At 40.3% G+C, this 20,399-nt stretch overlaps 1 protein-coding gene across 1 annotated transcript in view; it reads left to right on the top strand.

Moving 5' to 3' along the window:
- srrm4 (serine/arginine repetitive matrix 4) overlaps positions 1–19,689 on the top strand; it is a gene marked incomplete at both ends in the record, with an annotated part of 50,285 nt that extends 30,596 nt beyond the window's left edge. Inside the window, 12 exons of the mRNA XM_080035951.1 lie at positions 4,488–4,628; positions 9,765–9,848; positions 10,002–10,082; positions 10,184–10,210; positions 10,695–10,745; positions 12,201–12,284; positions 13,597–13,756; positions 16,953–17,266; positions 17,499–17,693; positions 18,304–18,408; positions 18,517–18,672; positions 19,461–19,689. Coding sequence (XP_079892077.1) covers positions 4,488–4,628; positions 9,765–9,848; positions 10,002–10,082; positions 10,184–10,210; positions 10,695–10,745; positions 12,201–12,284; positions 13,597–13,756; positions 16,953–17,266; positions 17,499–17,693; positions 18,304–18,408; positions 18,517–18,672; positions 19,461–19,689 — 1,627 coding nt within the window. The remainder of the gene's footprint in view (positions 1–4,487; positions 4,629–9,764; positions 9,849–10,001; positions 10,083–10,183; positions 10,211–10,694; positions 10,746–12,200; positions 12,285–13,596; positions 13,757–16,952; positions 17,267–17,498; positions 17,694–18,303; positions 18,409–18,516; positions 18,673–19,460) is intronic.
- Positions 19,690–20,399: the final 710 nt, after the last annotated feature.

Raw genomic sequence — 20,399 nt, 5'->3', positions numbered from 1 at the left:
AGGATGGCATGGCAACCGAAATGACGGATTGGTCGACCAATATGGATTTTTGGAGGCTGGAACATCTTTCAATATTTTTTAAAATGTCCATAAAAAATAAAGTTACATATCTTATTGATAAGTGTCTTGACATTAAAATAGTTTTATACCAAACAAATTCTTAGCACAGTTGAAAGAAGAAAATGTCCTTCTTTTAACTGTTCAACTGTGCACAGCAAGCCCAGCTGTGTCCACACAAATATGAATATAGCAGTACCTTTAAATCTCATTAAAATACAGGTTATATAATTTCATTATTTTGTGCAAAAATAATACATTTGGTGTAAGGGTTGCGTTCCGTTCCTTGTACTGTAACTTCCCAGAGTCTGCACTATTTGACCTGGCTTACTATTACCTAAGGTAATCACAAGTCAATAGTTTAATACAGTATTGTTACATTATAATATGAATTTGAATTAAGAATATGTGGATCATCATGTACAGACATGAATAATGGAACACAAAGAATTGAACTGAGAATAAAGGTTGCAAGGGTTAAACCTATTCACTGCCAAGATAGTGAAACACAGCCGAGATGGGAGTGCATTTGTCTGTTTGTGCTTTAAGTAATGGATGAGATCACAGGATATAAAATGTACAAATAGCCTTGGAGTGCTTCTTAACTCCTTATCTAGTAAGATCTCCCTCTGTCACTACGGGATATCTGTAGTCACAAGAGTAAGAGGGAAAAGGTTGCATTCGAGTGCTGCGTGTTTTGTTGTGTCCCCATAGATAGCTCTAGCCTCATCCAGCTCTGCACACGCTCCAACGCCCCTTAAGACCACGCTGAATCAAACTGTCAGGCATTTTTTTCTCTTCACACGCTTTGGGTAAACACTTCATTTGAAATAGCAGAGTGCAGATGAAAACATGTCTTGCAGAATGTAATTGAGGCAGCTGAGAATGCAATCTGTGTTAATCGCTGGTTTGATTTTGACAAAAAAAAAATGTAATGCAAACACCGCAGCTGTGTAGAGACTGTTTTGCTGGTTAGTTTTATTGGCTGCCTGCAATGCCTGGCGCACACCTGTACAATGTCAGCTGACGTGAGTTTGTGAAGCCCTCCGACAGAGAGCTGCGGTCGTGTAAAGCAGCTGGCAGATTATACAGAGCGGCTCCTGGCAGATATTGTAGCAGTTTATCTCAATTTAACATCGTAAATGGGGTGTGTGGACAATGAAACTGTACACAAACCATGATGATCCTCCTGTGGCTCTGGCAGGCAGCAATGTTTTATGAATACATCAACACAAAAGCTGGAAGTTCAACAGACAAACAGATGGTTGGAAGGAAAAAAAATAAACATAGTCTGATGTTCTCATGTCTTTTATCTTTTTTTTTTTTTTTGGACCAAAAAGATCTATTGATAAAAAGTATATTCTAACTTTTGTAAACAAATTACTTAAAAATATAAAACCAATAATGGTTTGTTTGAGGCTAATAATAAGCTAAAGCAGCTGGGCACTATAGTTTTTAGAAAATACTTTTCCAAGGGGAGGGATTTTGAACCCTTTAGTAAGCAATGGCATGTAGGGCATGCCTTAATGGCCCTGCATCCCATCTTCAGCACTGGAGGACACTTAACCATGTTTCATCAACCATAGAATCATCCAAGGGGGCAAGAGGGCACTTTTGCTGCATTTCTTTTTAAACATGGTGGAACAGGGGGGAAAATTCCAATGGCTTTGGCCCGATGATATGTGGAATAGAATACATCACAGAAAATACACAGACCATACTTGCTTGAAGAATCAGATAGTTGTTGTTCGGGGCATTTTGACATAACCATGAGGTTATTATTCATTGATTGAATATGAAAGATATAGAATTTCACCTTTTAAATAACTTATTTTTTTAGAAACCTAAAACTAAAACACGGACCCCATCTCTGGATTCAAAGTCCAACAACCCTGACCTCCTCCCCATTATTGTGCAATATATAAGTCACTTTCCAATTTAGAAAAACAACTACCGGTAGTTGAATGAATCCAGGCAGCAATTACCAACATGAACTTGGAAAATACATAGCATATATTCTAATTATATTTAGCAAGAGACACCATTGGCACACACACACTATGTCTCCTGTTAAAATCAAATCCTCACACTTCCTACTATGTTTTCAATATGTGTTTGTTTGCCATCTGTTAGCATTTCTTAGCTATGTGAAAGTGAACTGCAGAGTGAGATGCTCATGTTGTGACACAGTGTCACAGTGTGGTCGCTCCTCTTTCCGAATAGCTCATACGACACGCGTGAAGAGAGAAAGAGGTGAAAAAGTCAAGATGCAGCAACTACCTGAGCAATAGTTTAATTGAGCAGCTATTCCATCATGCCGTATTTCAGCAAGGATTGTAACGTAGCTGATCCCAGGCTGTGACTATAGGACGGTATGGCTTTGGAAAAATGATCCAGTCAGGACTTTGGAGGATTAGTGTCCCCGTCATTTTTCATCGTGAATTTACTCTCTATTAATCTTCTCAGTATTTGCATTAATTTTGCCGGTTTGGTGCTTTGGATTGTCCCTTTAAACACCTTCAACCGCTGCCTGGTTATGAATTATGACTACAAAGGGATTGTCCATGCTTGAGGGACTGTGTGTGTGTGTGTGTGTGTGTGTGTGTGTGTATGTGTGTGTGTGTGTGTGTGTGTGTGTGTGTGTGTGTGTGTGTGTGTGTGTGTGTGTGTGTGTGTGTGTGTGTGTGTGAAAGTGTGTGTGAGAGAGTGTGTGTGAGAGAGTGTGTTAGAAGAAGAGAGTTGTTTGACAGATACAAACAGCCTGTCATAAATCTAGGTGCTTATAGCTTGGAAATTTTGGGCCATAAATTGCAGGGCCGGATCGAGGCAATGTGCATCCCTGATGGCCCAATCGATTTCATTTAGAACTCATCAACCGCAGCCCTTAGAGTGACAGAAAATAACAAAGAAGAATAGAGAGGGAAGGGGGGCAGAAAAATAAGAAGCTTTTGGGCCACTTTCCACTCAGCCCTACTACTATAGGACACTGAGCAACAGCGCAAAATGTTCCAACCTTTTGTTCTCCTGTGTCAAGTAAATTGCTTATGTTGTTCAAATCTTCTCAGGATGTATTACCACCATTGGCTGGAACATCGATATCTTGTCACACTAAATGTGTTCAGCAGCAAAAAAAGACCTATGGTATATGTACCACAAAGGGCTACTGTATAGTGTGCATTGAATGGGATTTGATCAAACCTTGTGTGAATTTGGATTTACAATGTAACATCAGATACATTCATGATCATCCATTCTGTTGTCAAATTGCAAGAATCAGAGCTTAGTGTTGGTGCAGATTCATGTCAAAATTACCATATAGTCTACCAGCGGTATCAGACCCAAAAAAAGATTTTCTTTTAAGATGGTTATTGTTTCAAATGAGTTAGTCATGCACGCATTAATTCCTTTAAAGCCTCCTTGATCAGGCTAATCAACCTTCCGGGTGGCTGTCTTTATCTCCATATCACCTTTAAGAACCCGCGGCCATGTCGGAGCACCCGTTCTACCGCTTTAAATGATTAGTTCTCTTGCTGGGGGGGGGAAGGCCTCACCTCAAATGAAGGGGAGGAATATGTAAAGCGGCGGCTCATGCCTGCCTGTCACTTGGGGGAAAGAGGCCTCCGACGTTGACGGCCTAATCTCTGGCTCTGATTATCTTCTCTTTACAATCAGACGGGAGGCACTCGGAGAAGGAGAGAGAGGAGAATATGTGATTACGCTCAAATCTCCCATGACTAAAACAGAGCATTAATAAGCCGGGCTAGAACTGTGTGTGCTCACATCTCATCGTTCAGTTTATTTAGTCATTTGTTCTGCAGCTGCGTTTGACTGAGATCTTTGGGGTGGTTAAGGTGGAAGCGGTTGAATTAGTAAACACCTGATTCACAGCAGACATAATCGGCCTCCATTTTAAAACCTGCCGGATAATGCGTTTAAACACTAGGCTGAGTAGGTGACTTCTACTTTTCTTGGTTTTGCTTTTATCCCTGTGTTAATTCACATGTATTTACTATGTATATGAATATATAAGCTCTGGTTTATTAGAGATAAAACTATTCAAGGACATCTTCGACTATTCTTATGAACATCCATCATCCGTGGCTGAGATAGAAAACAACGCATTCCCCAAAATGTCAGAGCAACTGAAGCATGTAAATAACTGAATTTCAATTGAAACGTCAATTTGAATGGTAAATGGATGACCTCCAATGTTGCTGGAGGATGGCACTGGCAGGCAAGGGAGAAATGGAGGGGAATCAAAACACATATCCAGTAGAGCAGAGGGAATGAGGCTAACCAAGCATGCTACATCCTCCTCTCTGTTGTATGATGGAAGCGCTAACTTTGTGGACAACTCGAGAAATCACTCTTAAAAAGTTCTCACAAGTAAACTAAACTATTTCTTTCTCTGTTTCTTTCTTCCCTCACAGCTCGGAGACGACAGCCTGTCTGCCGCTCAAGTCCGATGAGGGCAAAGTGTCGGACACCAGGGTGGACACCGCGGACAGAACTGACTGCATCAGAGGGAAACGACGTAAACACCACCACCACAGCCATCGCAGGGCCAGGAGGTGAGCCATGCAGTCTCAATGCTGTCACTAAAGACTAGTTTCCACTGAGCGGTGCGGTGCGGTTTTGGCATGCATTTATTTGCGTTTCCACTTTCAAAAGTTGGAAAGGGTACCAAAATGAGTAGGCAGAGCTGGGCCTATTTTTGTCACCCTTTTCGTTGGGGGTACCAAGCCATCCTAAAGGGTCCCAAAAGGGTGGAGCTACACACTGCAGTCCGTTTAATGGATGTCAGAAACATAATATGCGTGAAAGAGATAAACCACCGTGTTAAGTCACCTTTGCAATAGTGAAGAGTCTTGTGTTTAGAGGAAAATATCGTCGCACAGTTCTTTGTTTGTTGTTTTTCATTAAATTAATCGGCGGGCTATACTTCTGTCCCATTCCTACGATTGTTAAGTAGCTGCACTGCTCAGGGTAAACGAAGCACAATGCCAAGCACTTGAAAACCATCAAGAACATTTTCTGGTCCCAAAGAACGAATGCAAAGAAACTTCAAAACACACTGATATCTCAACTTTTTTTTTTCTTTCATCCGAGGGTTTGTTGACCTTTTCAGATGATGAATGGTTTTAGTTTTCATTTGTTTTTGTAGATGTAAGTGCTTGTGATAAAAAACCTTTTTAACAATACACCAAAACTCCTCTGTGAGGAAACAGAGCTAATCTCTATATTCTGGTGCGGCGGGTGTAAACAGTGTTATCAGGTTGGACCCAGTGGAGAAATACAAACACAGTTGTGAGGAATTCTACACGGTCATTAAGATCCTATTCTTTTCAACAGCACCGTCAAACAAAAGTCTCCTTGACACAACTCTTTTCATTGGGGTTTTGAAAGTTGGAAATAGAGGTGAAAAAATTATTGTTGGAACAAACATACTGTATAGAAACATCCTTTGACAAATAGAAATACTCATACTGAGTTGTTATGTCTGGTATTACAGATAGGTGCACTTAATACATGTTTTCACTTATAAACTTTATAAAGAATAAATGAAATTATGTAACATTAAAACTCAAAGCAAGAAAAAAAGGAAAAATGTAATAATATTTTTTTTATGATAAATAAATTTAAAGAAAAGAAAAATATATGGGGGGGGGGGGGGTTGCTGTATTCAGATGGGTCGATATGCCCTTTAAACTTCAATTTAAACTAAGCTACTTATGGTAAGGAGTTAGTTGTTTTTCTTTCCTTATTTTTTAAAGAAACATTTGAATGAATCCGAGACATTCAAAGCTTTTGCAGCGACACAGCAGGGAAGCAGACAGTGAAATGAAAAACACGACGGAAGGCGTTGAAGAGAATCATAAAGATGAAGGCTTCCTCTCTGGATGAACTTTACCCAGCGCTGCTTCTCTCTTTGTTTTGGAGTTTAACAGCGAGTGCAGAGAACACAGAGAACACGCAGACTTCTCATTATATTTTCTCAGCTTTCTGCATAGAAGAAAAAACACCTATTAGGAAAATTACGGTGAGAAAGATATATGGTGTGTTTTATCCTCAAACTTTTTTTGAATTTCCAGAGTTGAATTTACACGTCTCTGTTCAGTAATTCCAAACAACAGTGAGATATACAAAATGGTTTGAAACTAAAGAACAGAGGAATTTCAGAGATGTCTTCCATACACACTCACGCCAGTTGTATTACTAAGGAAGGCTATCAAGACCATGCCATTGTCTCATCTTGCCTTCCTTATTATTGTAGTCACACCATGGCGATGCAAATAGTGACTGTGCCACATCAGGGGTTGCATAGAATTAACTGCAGATACACAGATACCTCGCCGCCACCATAGGTTCACAAATCAGACACAAATAATTAATTGGTCAAATGGGTTAAAAGAAAACTGAGGAAATCGGTGGAAAAATATTTTGTTTATTCCTTCTCACTTCGTCAAAAGTGGCCAATGGACGCGGATTCACTTTCTAATTTTTCGTCTCATTTACAAAAGACACTGCGAGCCACTGCCTCAGAAAAGTCTCCTGCGTTGATATAGTCAGTTTGTTCTTTGGATTGCTATCTTCCTAATTGGCCCCGGCGGAAGCACAGTTTAGGACAGCAACCGGTGTTAATTATAGCATGAAAACACATACCTCTGACACTGGTATTCCTTTAGAAGCATTATAAGCTACCGTTTTTGTAACCAAATCTGATTCACTAGGAAAAAGAGCCACTTGAAACCACAATACTGACTAGAGCCAGACGCCGAGCGAGTGATGTCATTTTTATATAATATCTAGACTGTAGTTACATTCATATCTTATAATATTCATGCCATGTGTAGCAGTCACAAAAAGCATCATACTCTTCAGGAAAATAGGCTGCAACGAGCACATTCTAATCAGTCCCCAAATCCCTTACTTCATACATCTTTTGTTTCACACGATCACTAGTCCCAGTGTAGCTGGCAATTGACTGATCTCTCATTTTCCCTTTTGCATTCCCTTAACCTCATCAAAAGACACTGTTTCTGCCGGCAAGGGCTGGAAATAAAAAAAAAATGCTAATTATTTTCCTTGTGCTCTGTGTTTTTTTTTATAAGGCCCAGAATGGCGGCGGTGGTGTTAATGAGTGACAAAGTGTTCTCATTACCAGGAGAGGGTACTTGGGCCTGGTCTGTCTAATCAGCCTTAATGCATTCCAGTTCCTAATGCTCCCAAACTGCCGACTCCACCAAGCAGGGCCATTCATTAGAGCAAGACAGTCTTCTGCATCCAATGACACAGACACACACACACACACACACACAGTCTCCAGAGCCCTTTGGTCAAATACAGCCAGAAGGAGCGCAGTTTGTCACTGTCTCTGGATCAGTTCAGATCACGCTCACCTGTTATATAGAATCGCCTGCTCTTTGTGTAACATTAAGGTTCATTTCCTTTCATATTAGCATCAATGGCAACAATTTATCGTCCGTTAATCATGGATTATGTGCTCATTCTGCAATGTGAAACTATCTACTATCTTGATATTGATAATGTTATTTATGAAATTCCGTTTATCTGTATTTGTCTGTACAATGAACCTAAACACATAAAGACATTACATTTACAATGATATAAAAGGATAAATCCATGACATTTATTCCATTAGAGGCATTGAAGTCAAGTTCAACTCATCAAAAGAAAAGCTGCCTGGAAAAATGATGAAGTTATTTGCTGTGCTTCCCAAAGGGATGCGTAAAGCTTTAATATGTTTGGTACTGGATGGAAATGGGTTGGGGAGATTCAAAGCTTAGTCTGTTTCTGCCTCGATCGCCTCGATGGAGGATCAAGTAAAATAGCCTCAGAGGTTTAGCTTGACGGCACGATGGAGGGAAGAATAAGAATTAAATAGTAAACGTTTAGAGTAGTTTTTTTTACTCCATAATTTGAATATATACCCATAGATTTTTCTGTCTGTGTGTGAGTAAATGTGATGTTGATGCAGTAAGTGTATAGTGCCAGCTCCCCTCCTCTGCCTTATTTACTACCCTTCATCCCCCCATTAATGATGTAAACACTCCATCACGCCCACATGAAATTCACATTCATTCTGATTTAACCCGCGCCAGACGCCCTTTCGAGGTTTTTCCCAATACGGCTTATTTCCACATCCTCGTAATCAAAGCCAAGGTGAGGCTGCCAGAGTGAGTTGCATCTTCTTGCTCATCTCTCCTTTACACTGTAGCACCTATACACTCACTCACTCACTCACTCACTCACTCACTCACTCACTCACTCACTCACTCACTCACTCACTCACTCACTCACTCACTCACTCACTCACTCACTCACTCACTCACTCACTCACTCACTCCTTGCTCTTTGCTTCACACGGATTTCAGTCAGTCTGCACTTGAAAAGGCCGATGCTTCAAAAGGCCTTCATCTCCTGACCCACGTCAGACTTTTTTTTTGAGAGAGAGAGAGAGCAAATGAAGTGGATCTCTGGACAGTGTGTGTGTGTGTGTGTGTGTGTGTGTGTGTGTGTGTGTGTGTGTGTGTGTGTGTGTGTGTGTGTGTGTGTGTGTGTGTGTGTGTGTGTGTGTGTGTGTGTGTGTGTGTGTGTGTGTGTGTGTGTGTGTGTGTGTGTGTAAAAGCATCTAGATAAACACACCACCACACATTATAGTGGGTCATAGGTGAGCATTGAGAACAAATAGTTTGTATGTGCCATTACACATAGTTATTTAAGGAACATGTGGCATTGCATGTGTTTAACAACAAGGTTTAGTCTCAATGTAGAAAATAACACATTCAAGATCTATAATTTGTTCTGCCATTACAATCAAATCACACATACACATGCATAGAGTTAAGAAATAAATAATTACAGGATAAGTTGCCAATAGGGAGGTTGAAGTGACTGGCAGTATCACAGATACTGTGTTTTCATTGCTTTTGACTTCTATTAAAAGTCACTGGCACACAATCTGTTCTTTGTACCAGTCCGGATCAGATTTCATCATCCTGTTGTGATGGGATCTTCTCATACGGCAACATTTGGGCTCACAGATAATCTTGCGTATGTGTGTCACCGCGATCAATCCGGACGCAGAAATGTGCAGTTACCCGATGCCAATGATGAGTCATGAGGATTTATTTTTTACCCTCGCCCATTCTGTTGGGGTTATTATTTGTCAGCAAGGGATTAAAATGATATTTTATTTATAGATGGAGTCTCACACTTTGCCTGAAAACACCTCCTGTGAGATTGTTCACACAAATAAAAATAGGTGAAGAAAACTGGCGACTCATCGGTTAGTACTTGGAAACTGTGAACATTTGAGTTATTCATAGTTCATGTTAAAGGGGAAATTCACCCAAATCATGAATGTTGGAGTTCTGATATACTTCTGTATTAAAACTGTTCAAGGCTGTGTTGCTCAAGCCTGTATAACCTTACACATAATATCACCTCTAACACATTTTCCTTTACAATATTTATCAGTTCGGACCGTTATTGTCCGATATCCAAAACCCAGATAGTATCAGAAACAGATTGGAACTAAAGAATAGTGGATTCGGTGCATTTCTATATATAGATCAAATGTCAAAAGTCCACATATTGTGATTCAGAAACTCACTCACAACCGACTGAGATTTCACACTCCCCTAACCCACCACTGTGCTCTGTCTCTGTCTCTGTCCCTGCAGCCCTTCCTTTGACCAGGAACTGTCCCCTCGGCCCAAAGGGAAGAAGAAGAAGAGAAAGTCCGAAAGAAAGAGGAAAAGGAAAAGGTCAGTTCCCCCCCAAACACTGAATTGCCTCAGCAGCACTGCGTTGTATTGTTGGACAGCTTTTGTCCCTGGAATAAATCAACTTGAGACCGCGTACGGGGAGATTGCTTGGTGCTCTCATGGAGTTCATGTGTATTTGTTCTCCCGCTTCAGGTCTCCCTCATACAGCCTGTCACCGCCGAGAAAGAAGAAAAAGAAGAAGAAGAAGAGCTCCAAGAAAAGCAAGCGGCACAGGTAGGTCTCGCTTACTACAACAATATCGTCAAAATGCCATGACATGACATTTCATTTTGAGGTGACCGAAATCATCCCTTCTTTTTTTTTCATTATTCCAGGTACACCTCTAAAAAGTCAAAGCACAGGTATGTATGAGATACTTATAAATTGTTTGAGCATCATTTCAGCACGTCCCGCGGCTGTGTGTGTCTGATATTTCTAAAGGTTAACATTTAACAGTCAAACACACCGGGATACATTTCTGTCATAAATGTGGTGAAAGATTTAGTATCTGCTTTCCATAAGATTTCCAAAGGCAAGACACTGGTAAATTTTGAAATATCTGGCTATTTCGCTTCCATGACATGTCCTCTTTCATACTACAGTATCAATAAAAGGTGCACAACATCCATTTAGGTGTGTATATAACTAAACAATTTTCTATCTTATATTTCTCTTATACAACCATCAGGCCATTATCTGCATTTTTTTTTGTGTTACTCTATTGACCTGCAGTGTTTAGCCTTGAACACCCTCTATGCATCAGTAGGAGAAAGCAGGCTGTCGGTTCAGGCTTTGTAAAGTCTTAATTCTCCTCGCTCATCCTTTTATTCTCTTTCATCCCATCAGCTCCTCAAGTTTAAAGCACAAGAGGAAGGATGAGCGCAAGCACAAGAAAAGGTCAGTGTGTGATTGTTGCATCAGAATCGTGTCCTCTCCAAATCCTACACACACACACACACACACACACACACACACACACACACACACCATGGTAAACCCATCAACCCATAGCCGAGGAAGATGCTCTCATGTAAGGGCACGACGGGTGACTACAGAAACACGCAACTTTTATTTTTCTGAGCAAAAGCGTGAAAAAAAAAGAAGAAGAAGAAAATAGATTGAAAGCCAGAGCCACAAAGAAAGAAGGGAAAAAGAGGGTGAAGGAGGGTAAGAGAAACCAATTTCATGCTGTGATCCCTCAATGTTTTATAATTTGACTTTAGATGAGCGGGCAGTTGTTTTTACGCACAGAGCCCGGTTCAGTTATGGCCGCCGCTTTCTTCAAGAGAAACCACTGCATCCCAGCTCAATGCATATTTTTTTCCTCTTTATGCATTTTCTATTCCTTTGTACTCTCACCTTCACTGACCCTATTTTTCCGACGCCGCTCAAATAAATCAGGACCCGCGGTCGATCATAGGAAGAAGCTGATTGAAGAATTGTGTGTTCAGGTTTGCCTTTCACATATGTAGAAAGAGAGAGAGAGAGAGAGAGAGAGAGAGAGAGAGAGAGAGAGAGAGAGAGAGAGAGAGTGAGATGGAGACAATGCCCATCTTGAGAAAGAAACCATATGAACTTTATACAGGCTCTGATTGGACCTTTTTGATCTTAAACAGTGCAGCTTAGAAAATGAGATCGAAACATTTTTATAAAGCATTTTTCAGGGCTGCAAATATTTTATTTAAATGTCTTTAATCCATAGTATCAGCAGCAATAGATCAACTATCCAGAGTCATAGATTATTTGGGTTGAAGGATAATCCTGGTTTATTTCATCTTGTTACACATACCTGTTATGATTATACTTTTAGATCTCATTTCATCTGTTTCACCTCTATCAACCTTTGTGTTCATGTTAACCAATGTTTTGGTAAGCTGGTAGCGTACCTATCTTCTACTGATGTCGTTCTGAGTTGACACAGACTGGTCTCTACCGGTTGCTATGAGTTTAACTGCAGTTCATAACATTTGAAGAAATGTGTCAATGTTAAAGTTATTGCTTTTCACAGCTGTTAATCTATATTGTTATAAAGCTACTAAATTAAATCAAAAACAGACTACTATGTCATTGACCTCAAAGCAAAAATGATACACACACAATATGTGTAAGCTACACAGTCCTACTAAAAACCATTAACTGCTAATATAATGCTCTATAATGTAATATAGCCTATATATAATATTTACGATGGCATAGAACAGATAGAGCTAGCACATCTTCCCATTTTAGAAGCTGGAATTTGTTTTTGGTTCAGAACATAACGGAATGACTGAGAAAAGTGCCTGTGTATTGATTAATCACAGCGCTCTTAGCTCCTTATCAACCCGTGTCTCCTCTCGTCACCCGCTTCAGTTCTCGGACTCATGCGCGGAGGAGACGGCGCTACCGGAGGTCAGAGTCGGAGAGCTCCTACTGCCAGTCTTCTGCAGAGGACAGGTAAGGCCCCCCCAACCCCCCTACACACACACACACACACACACACACACACACACACACACACACCACTTTATCTCATCAGCCCGAGGTGTCTGCCGAGCTCCTGGTCGCAGTGAAGCGATGACTGATAAGGAGGCAGAGGTGACTTCCCGATCTCAGACACTCTGCCTTATCACAGGAAACGGCCCCAAATTCACTGCACAGATCGATGCACTCAATTATAATGACAAATCCCGGACGTGTGATAATATGATAATGTGTTTTTCACAGGTTTTATGCACTACACCGAACAGGGGCTGATAGCGTGACAATACGTAGTAGCTATAGTGGAATAACTATAACTATAATCCTTGAAAAAATAAATCAGTGATCACCATAGAAACGTGGCATTTAAAATGCAGAATGATGGCTCAATTAGGGGACCTTGACACAGTTTGAACTGAAATGTATGGCTCCCATTTTCAAACTGACTGAAACTGCTTTTAAATCGGTCTGTTCCTTATTATGAGTAGAAGGTTACTATGAGTGACCTTTGGATATAAGCATAGTTAAACCTCTTACGCAGAATGCTTAAATGTTTATGAAACTCATTTTTTACTCTGATGATTATAAATGACCTGTGAAAGCATACAAGGCCATCAGTGAAAACAACTGTGTTTTTAGATAGTTATTATTAATGCCTTTGCTCGGTTAAGATTTCCTAGACCGGAACATCCTGTGTTTAGGAATGGTACCAAATCTAAAATAAACCATCGTCATATTACCATTATTAATCTGAGATAGTCACATATAAATACATTGCCTCTTCGTGATGCATCCTGCCGTCTCTCTTTCACTCGCTTCCTAAATAAGTGCATATGCTACCGGCACATGCTAGTAAAGATCTTTAGAATGGCGGGTGCTGGTGTCATGTAAATACTTTTGTCCAAAGAGGCCGCTAGAATGAACAAAAACCTTGAAGGTTCCTCGTAGCCACTTTACTCACAAGTTAAATGAAAGTTGATAGGAAAATGAAGCTTTAAACTGCATTTTAATACAGCTAGAAGTCAATCCTTTATCAGCTAATCTTCCCAGGAAGAGTAACACTCTTATGTTTTTCTATGGTATAACATAACAGATCGCAATAATTTTTGAAGATGGCCAAAATAAAACAGTGAAAAAAAAATTTAAATGTTGAAGTTCAGATATTCCACCTGCGTCACATACGCTTAACTTCACCCTTTTGTCACATTCTCTAAAGTTCGGAATCTGTTGTAAGTAATAATGTCATGATGCTGTGTCATTGAAAACTAAGCCCGGCTTTCTCCCACAGACACCATCTGCAGAAGTCTGAGGTGCATCAGACATTAGGAGACCTTGAGGTCGTTGTCGAGGAAACCAACGGAGTGCTGGGCCACACGGAGTGGAGACCTGCAACCAAATCAGTCTGTAAAACGGCTCCAAAATATCGCTCCTTCCTCTCGACCGCCACCGTAAGTACACACTGCCACTGGTTCAGTTTGATCTCTCAGTTATGGCCATGTAATAATAACAGCCCCTTTGTCGCTCAATATAAAATGCCTGCAGCGAGGCGATACATTTCCTTTCTTTCTCAATATTGAGATTGGGCGACGTCCTGGTGTTTTTCATTTAAAAAAAAAATCTATTTTCCATTCACGTTTTTCAGTCAAATTATCTATCCAAACCTATTAAGTTTCCTCTCGGTGAAGAATAATTACCAAATCGAAGAAAAACAACAACATGGCCTTACTCTGAGCTAACTTTATGAATTCCATATTTTTTGCAGTAATTTTGTCTGTTCTAGTTTATTCTGTTTTTTTCAATTAACGGCATCAAGCGCTCGGTAGAGGAGACTCACCATCAAATGATTCATTCCACTGGAAAAATAACACATTCTCAAAAGCTTGTTTCCCCCCTGTAGAGAAAATAACGTGTCAAATTCAAATGGAAATTAACACCAACAACAAATATTTTATTTTCAAGAGCCAATTCCCTCTGCACATTTCTTTTTCCTTCATCTTTAAAGGTGTTATTGAGACGCAATAAACATTTTGTTCTGTTTGTTTTGTTAGGATAATGAATATCCGTTTCCTATGTTTTTAATGAATTAACAAAAGTTTTACTTTTTTTTCCTAAGTAAATTCGATTTGTATTTGGCTCCTAGAGGAAGCAACAAAGCCTATAGTTTAGTTTGAGAACTTTCAGAATATCCCATTTTTACCTATGTCGTACACTGACACAAAACCTTTTACGCTGCATAGAACGTGAAGCATTTTTTAGCTTATTTTCTGCAATGAAAAGAAATTATAAAAACAATGTTACCAATCTGCATTTGTTTGTTGAACAGCGGGCAGGAAGTGCTTGTCTGTTACTGAAGTAGGACATAGAGCTTAAAGGTTAGGGACTGTTTAAGAGAGACATAAACAATAAGGGATAATACTAAGTACATGTCTGCTAAGCTACATAGACGTCACACTGCCTCCTGTGCTGGCACCCAACCATGGCATCATGCTCGTGCAATATCAGCACGATAATAGGGAGATTCCTTGTTATATACAGACAGATATGACAGAAAAAACATGTATCAATGCAAAGAACACATTTTATTAACTTTCATAGTGAAAGCTTTGTGGTTCACTATTGTGTTTCTCCTGTGACTTCTAAATACTTGCACGTAAGCTGCTCAAATTCCAGACATGACTTCAAGCTAAAGCAAAACTAGCACAAAACAAACATCTTTAAACAGTGATTAACAACTTCTGGCCGACGGACTTTGAATATTATAAATGATGCAGTTTGTTGCTCAGGTTGAGCTTTCCTAAAGAGCCGCCTTAAAAAACAGCCATGTCCTTAAACCCGCTGTCTCCTGCTTATTGGACTATAAAATATATTTAGTTTCTCTCCAGCAATCATTAAATTATGCTAATTGCACAGACAAATGTTTTTTAATTAAACACCACAGGGTTTTAATTGAAATTCAATAAATGAATCCATATATTGAATCATGCCTGGCCTTCACTATCCCCCCAAAGTCTTTTGGGAGGTCTTCACAGTTGCTTACTGAGGTGCAGCTTTACGGGATCAGAATTATTCATTGGGCCTTGGATTTATTTATGGGTTTAAATCAGGTGAGAAAAAGCACACAATTTCGAAAGTATTACAGAATGGTCTTTGTTTAATATCTTTTTCCCCCAAAAAAAGCAATTCAGAAAGGCAAAGGTGGGTATAAGTGGACAGAAAAAACCCCTCACAAATATGAATAATCTACATGAATGTGGTTGATTAATTGGTGGTATGATTTAGTCAATTTCTTTTGTGGTGGAATCATGAGAAAAGTTGTGGCAACAAAAAGATGAGAAAGCAACAAAAAAAAATACTAAAGGATGAAATGTTTATTTGAAGGAAAGCCTTGTCAAAAATATCTCCAGGTGACATTGAAGAATGTCTCTGTTCAAAAATGTTTTTCCATAAGTGAAATATTTTTTCATTTGGGTGTATGTGCATTGATGCAAGTAAAGACAGAGGGACGGTAGAAGAACCTAGATTTGTTTAAATTTCCCTCAGGGTTGCTCTGTTTTGTTTGGACTTTTGGAGTAGATAATGGGGAAAGCTTCAGGAGGACAGACTGGATAAACCTCTTGAGTAAAGAGAGAGAGAGAGATCATAATTGAATGAGATTAGTCCACTCTGATCCTTTGGGGAGTCAGTATCTTTTTCCATTTCTGCAGTAAAAAAATAATAATTCAAACAAAAACATATTTTATCTGTGTGCAGTAGTTTTACTCCCACACCGGCACACTTTGTACGTTTTCTGGGACTTTTCGCTCTAAAAAACGTCTTATTAACAACACAAATTCACCATTTAAGGAAAAGAAAAAGGAACATGCCGGTAATAAGTCTAACTGGCTCTGGGTTTTTGAAGAGAGGGGTATTTGTCTTTTTCTTGCAATTTTCGAACTCTAATGATGCACTTATGTTGCCCGCTCTTCCCTTTTTCTTACACCTTACCTACTTAAGGAGGAAATCTTGATTGGTAAGTCGATGCTATCCGCAGATTTAGGGATATTTAACTTGTAGGTCGGTGCAGGCTAATTATTTATGACTTCTTACAGGAAAAAAGAAAAGAGCACATTCATCTGTCCTACTCTGAGGGCTTTCTTAGTTCTAGACTGATGGGATCTCTCTTTGTCTGCAATCCTTTTTCATTTCTACATAATACCCATGTTGTGATGTTTGTCCAATGTTCTTTAAAATGAGGCTTTTTCAAAAGGGGGCTATTGTTTACTCTTTTTCTCTTCACTGGAGTTAGAGTCTGTAGAACTTTCCACGCATAGTTTCTCTTTCTTCTCTGCTCTCCTGTTGTTCCTTTCATATTATTCTTTCAGTTTAGACTTATTTTATATATTAAATTAGTTTCTTGTTTATTTCTTTGAATTTAGTTGAGTTCAGACTTTCCTTTTGAGGTTAATCGCATGCTTCAAATTTGCATGATGTCTTTATCTTTCAAAAGTTTTCTGTCCCGAGAAAAGAAAAAAAACTCTTCTGTTTTCAAAGGGGGAAAATGTGCCTTTCATACTAGAGTTTACACAGTACATAAAAGCAGAGATATCAGGGTTCCATATATCAACACGCTTTGTTTTAAGCTGCAGCCTATCTGTCTGTTTGCAGATCTTATCGTCAAAACCTGGAAGCGAGCTCTTGCACGGGAAAGTGTCTCAGCATTTACCCAGCCAGGCCGACGGTCCGCAACACGATTACGATTCCGGGAATGACACGTCTTCGCCGCCGTCCAGCAAAACCGGCGTTTCTTCTCGGGCGAGCGTCACCGACAACCAGAGGGGTCACTGTAAACGTCTGGCCTCGCTCACCGACAGGGACAATGTCTCCGACTCGGGGAACTCTGTGACCAGCTACGCTTCCCTGTGCAAACCTTACGGGGACGACAACTTGTCTGCAGCCATTTTCAGTGGAAACGGCAAGAGGTAATAATTCTGTGTTCATCATAAATACTCCATCTGAATGAATGAATGCCCGGGAAAAAATTGCAAGCTGTTTATCTCCTGTCTCCACGCTCCGTTTTCCCTCCTTTTTGAAATATTCATCGTATGAGTGAGAATAGGCGAGAGCGTTTCTTACCCAAAACAACTTTAGGATACTGTTTGGGGATTTATCACTCAAAGCGCTGGAACTTGTGAATGTGTTTGTTCTGTGCAGAGAGCAGATAACAGTGGGGTGCAGTGTGGAGGTTGTGAGATCTCCAAAGACTTCCAGCTGCTCACAGACGCTGATAAAGTCGTCTAGAAAGAGAGTGAAAAGGCACTCACCCAGCAGCAGGAGCCGGAGCAGATCCTCAGGGAGTTCCAGATACTCCGGACGCTACTCTAGAAGCCTCTCGCTGTCCTCATGCAGGTGGGTTCACTACCTTTATGTTGTGCATCACTAACATCCAAACATACCCAAGTTACATCAAGTACATTTCCACACATGTGCTTCAATTTGCATATTAAAAAGTGGCCTAGTGATTAAAGGTGAAGTCAGTGATTCTTGCAAATGTTAGTTGACAAAATCGCTTTTTGTCAAAATCTGTTTATATCAATTCAAGGTACACGACCTGTCCGTAATCTGTGTGCGCTGGGAAAAAAATCCAGTGTTAATACACATCCTAGGCTCTGTGAACTGGTATACAAACAAAGGGAGCCCACTATAGCTAGTACCTTGACTTTAATAGTACCACCAAAAGGTTTATTTTATTTTTGAGTGAAATGTCTCGAAACCCTTTGGGGTTGATTGCCTTGAAATTTGGTACAGACATTCGTGCTCTCCTCAGGATAAATTCAGATTACTATTGTGATTAACTTTGGCCACTTTGGCCACCATCATCATCATGGCCAAGATTCAAATGTATCCATTTCTTTGGTCTAACTAATGACATTCCCATTAGCTATTACTTTGTTTTTAGTGCTTATTAGCAAATGTTAGCATGCTAACATTTTGAACATGTCATTTGTTTCGTTGCCAGCTCGTACTCGCGCTCACCGAGTTACTCTGACGCTGATGTGAGGCGACGAGGCAGCGTGTCCAGTCTCAGCTCTAGAGGAAGCTACTCCAGACACAGCGCTGACAGGTGAACATTTATACAAAGTGCTTCAGCAGCTATAAAGTACTTTTCACTATGGCTGTACATTTACATTGTTGGGGAATACATTTTGATATTATAATGTTTGCTTTCTAGACTTCGAGGCAAACAGAGAAAGCCTAGCTCCAGAGAGAAAAATCCGAAGCATGCACATAAAGTTAGTGGGAAGAGACGAAGACGCAAATCCTACTCTCCAATGAAGAAACGGAGGAGAGACTCACCAAGCCATCTGGAGGCGCGCCGAATCACAAGGTACACACCTTCCCCAGGCTGCTTATTTATAGCTACAAAATCCATGTTTTACCCCTAAAGGCGGCACAAATGTACAGCTGGTCCCAGTCCCACCCTCCATCTCCTCAACTCCAGTCCCAAACCTGCAGTTTCTCCCTCATGTGGATGTGCTGTGTGTCTGTGTGTCTGCTCATGGCATTCAGCCAGAGGATGAGATAACCGTCAGCTCGAAAGCCTCCACAGGTGCTAAAGAAGCAGGTGGCAAACGAACGCAGGCAATCAGAAATAACAAGCGACTCTGATTTTTAACAGGGTAGTGTTACTATCCTTTCATTTCCGATTGAAAATCATGTCCAGAAACACGACTTCACGTGATGTTAATGCTAAATGCTCCACTATGTTCACCAGCTAGTCACTGCTTGGTCTGTCCGTTTGGTGCTTAGTAGGTAACATGCGGTGGATTTATTCGAGCTAAAACTGTGAAATTGTCGCTGTGAAACCAAAACAACGAGCTAAAAGATGCTAAATTACTATGTAGAGCTGAGGGGAACATAGCGATAAATCTTATCCTTTATCGATAGCAATCATGCTAGCTACGGTGTGTTAGTCTGACTCACTTGTATGAGCATGGATTTTCAGCTTGGATTATGAGATATTCACTGATTATGACAAAAAGTGATTTTGACAACAAGAGTTCTCCAGAATCACTCACTGCACCTTTAAGGTTTATTGAATGATGGTACACATTGACATACTACTACTGTTTTCTCAGTTTCACACCACTTCCCTTTCTCTGTGTGTGTCCATAGTGCCAGGAAGCGACCCATCCCTTACTTCAGACCCACCCCCTGTTCCAGCAGTCGCTCCACCAGTGTGTCCTCATGGAGCAGCCTGTTCACACGCAGCCGGAGCCGCAGTCCCTCTTCCTACCGCGACAACAGCCGCAGCTCATCATGGAACTCCATCTTTGGCACACGCAGTCTCAGCCGAAGTCGGAGTCCCATTTTGTTGAACAAACGCAAAAAACACAGGCATTAATGAGGTGTTCTCTGGAAACATCAAGGGGCCGAAGAGTGTGCCGAGCCCGAGTGGGTCTTGTTCCAAGTCTAAAGTCGGGACATTTGGAACAGTGGAACAGTCGTCTGTGAGCGTCTGTGAGCGTCTCCGAGCTCCGCTTTGACGCTGGAGTGGAAAAGGTCCCAGAAGGGATTTGACCACGTCTCATTCTTTGATGCAGACTTGAGACCACTAAGGGAGTTGAATGTCTTTCTGTTTGTTTGTTTGTTTGGTTGGTTGGTTCTTGTACTACACTGTCTTGCATCAGCACTCATAATGGCCCGAGACTGTTCATCTCTTTGATATTTACAATCCAAAACTGCACATGAGAAGGATACAGAATTCCTGGCTTTTATCCTTTTTTTTTAATGTCAATGCGCTTCTCATTAAATTATTATTTTAAAATTGTTTAACCACTTAATGTTAATTTTAAAATGGATACTTAGTTGCTGCATAACTAGATTGAAATGGCTTGTTCCAAATCATTTTATGTTTTGGTAATATACAGTATGTGTTGGCTAATCCAAGTGCAGATGAGCCATTTAAAAAAAATTCCTAATATGTTTACTTTTCTCTGTGTCAGGTCTGTACGTTATAGATTTTCCTGAAGTGATGTATTGAGGTAACATTTGAACCGTTTGATCCGAAGTGTTTACAAATGGCTTCCGCGGGATCGTTATCAGGAAGAAGGA

This window comes from Ammodytes marinus (genome assembly GCF_949987685.1).
Source record: "Ammodytes marinus genome assembly, chromosome: 2".
Lineage (NCBI taxonomy): Eukaryota > Metazoa > Chordata > Actinopteri > Uranoscopiformes > Ammodytidae > Ammodytes > Ammodytes marinus.
Note: the sequence above shows the minus strand (reverse complement) of the source record. Positions and strands in the feature narration are given on the sequence as shown.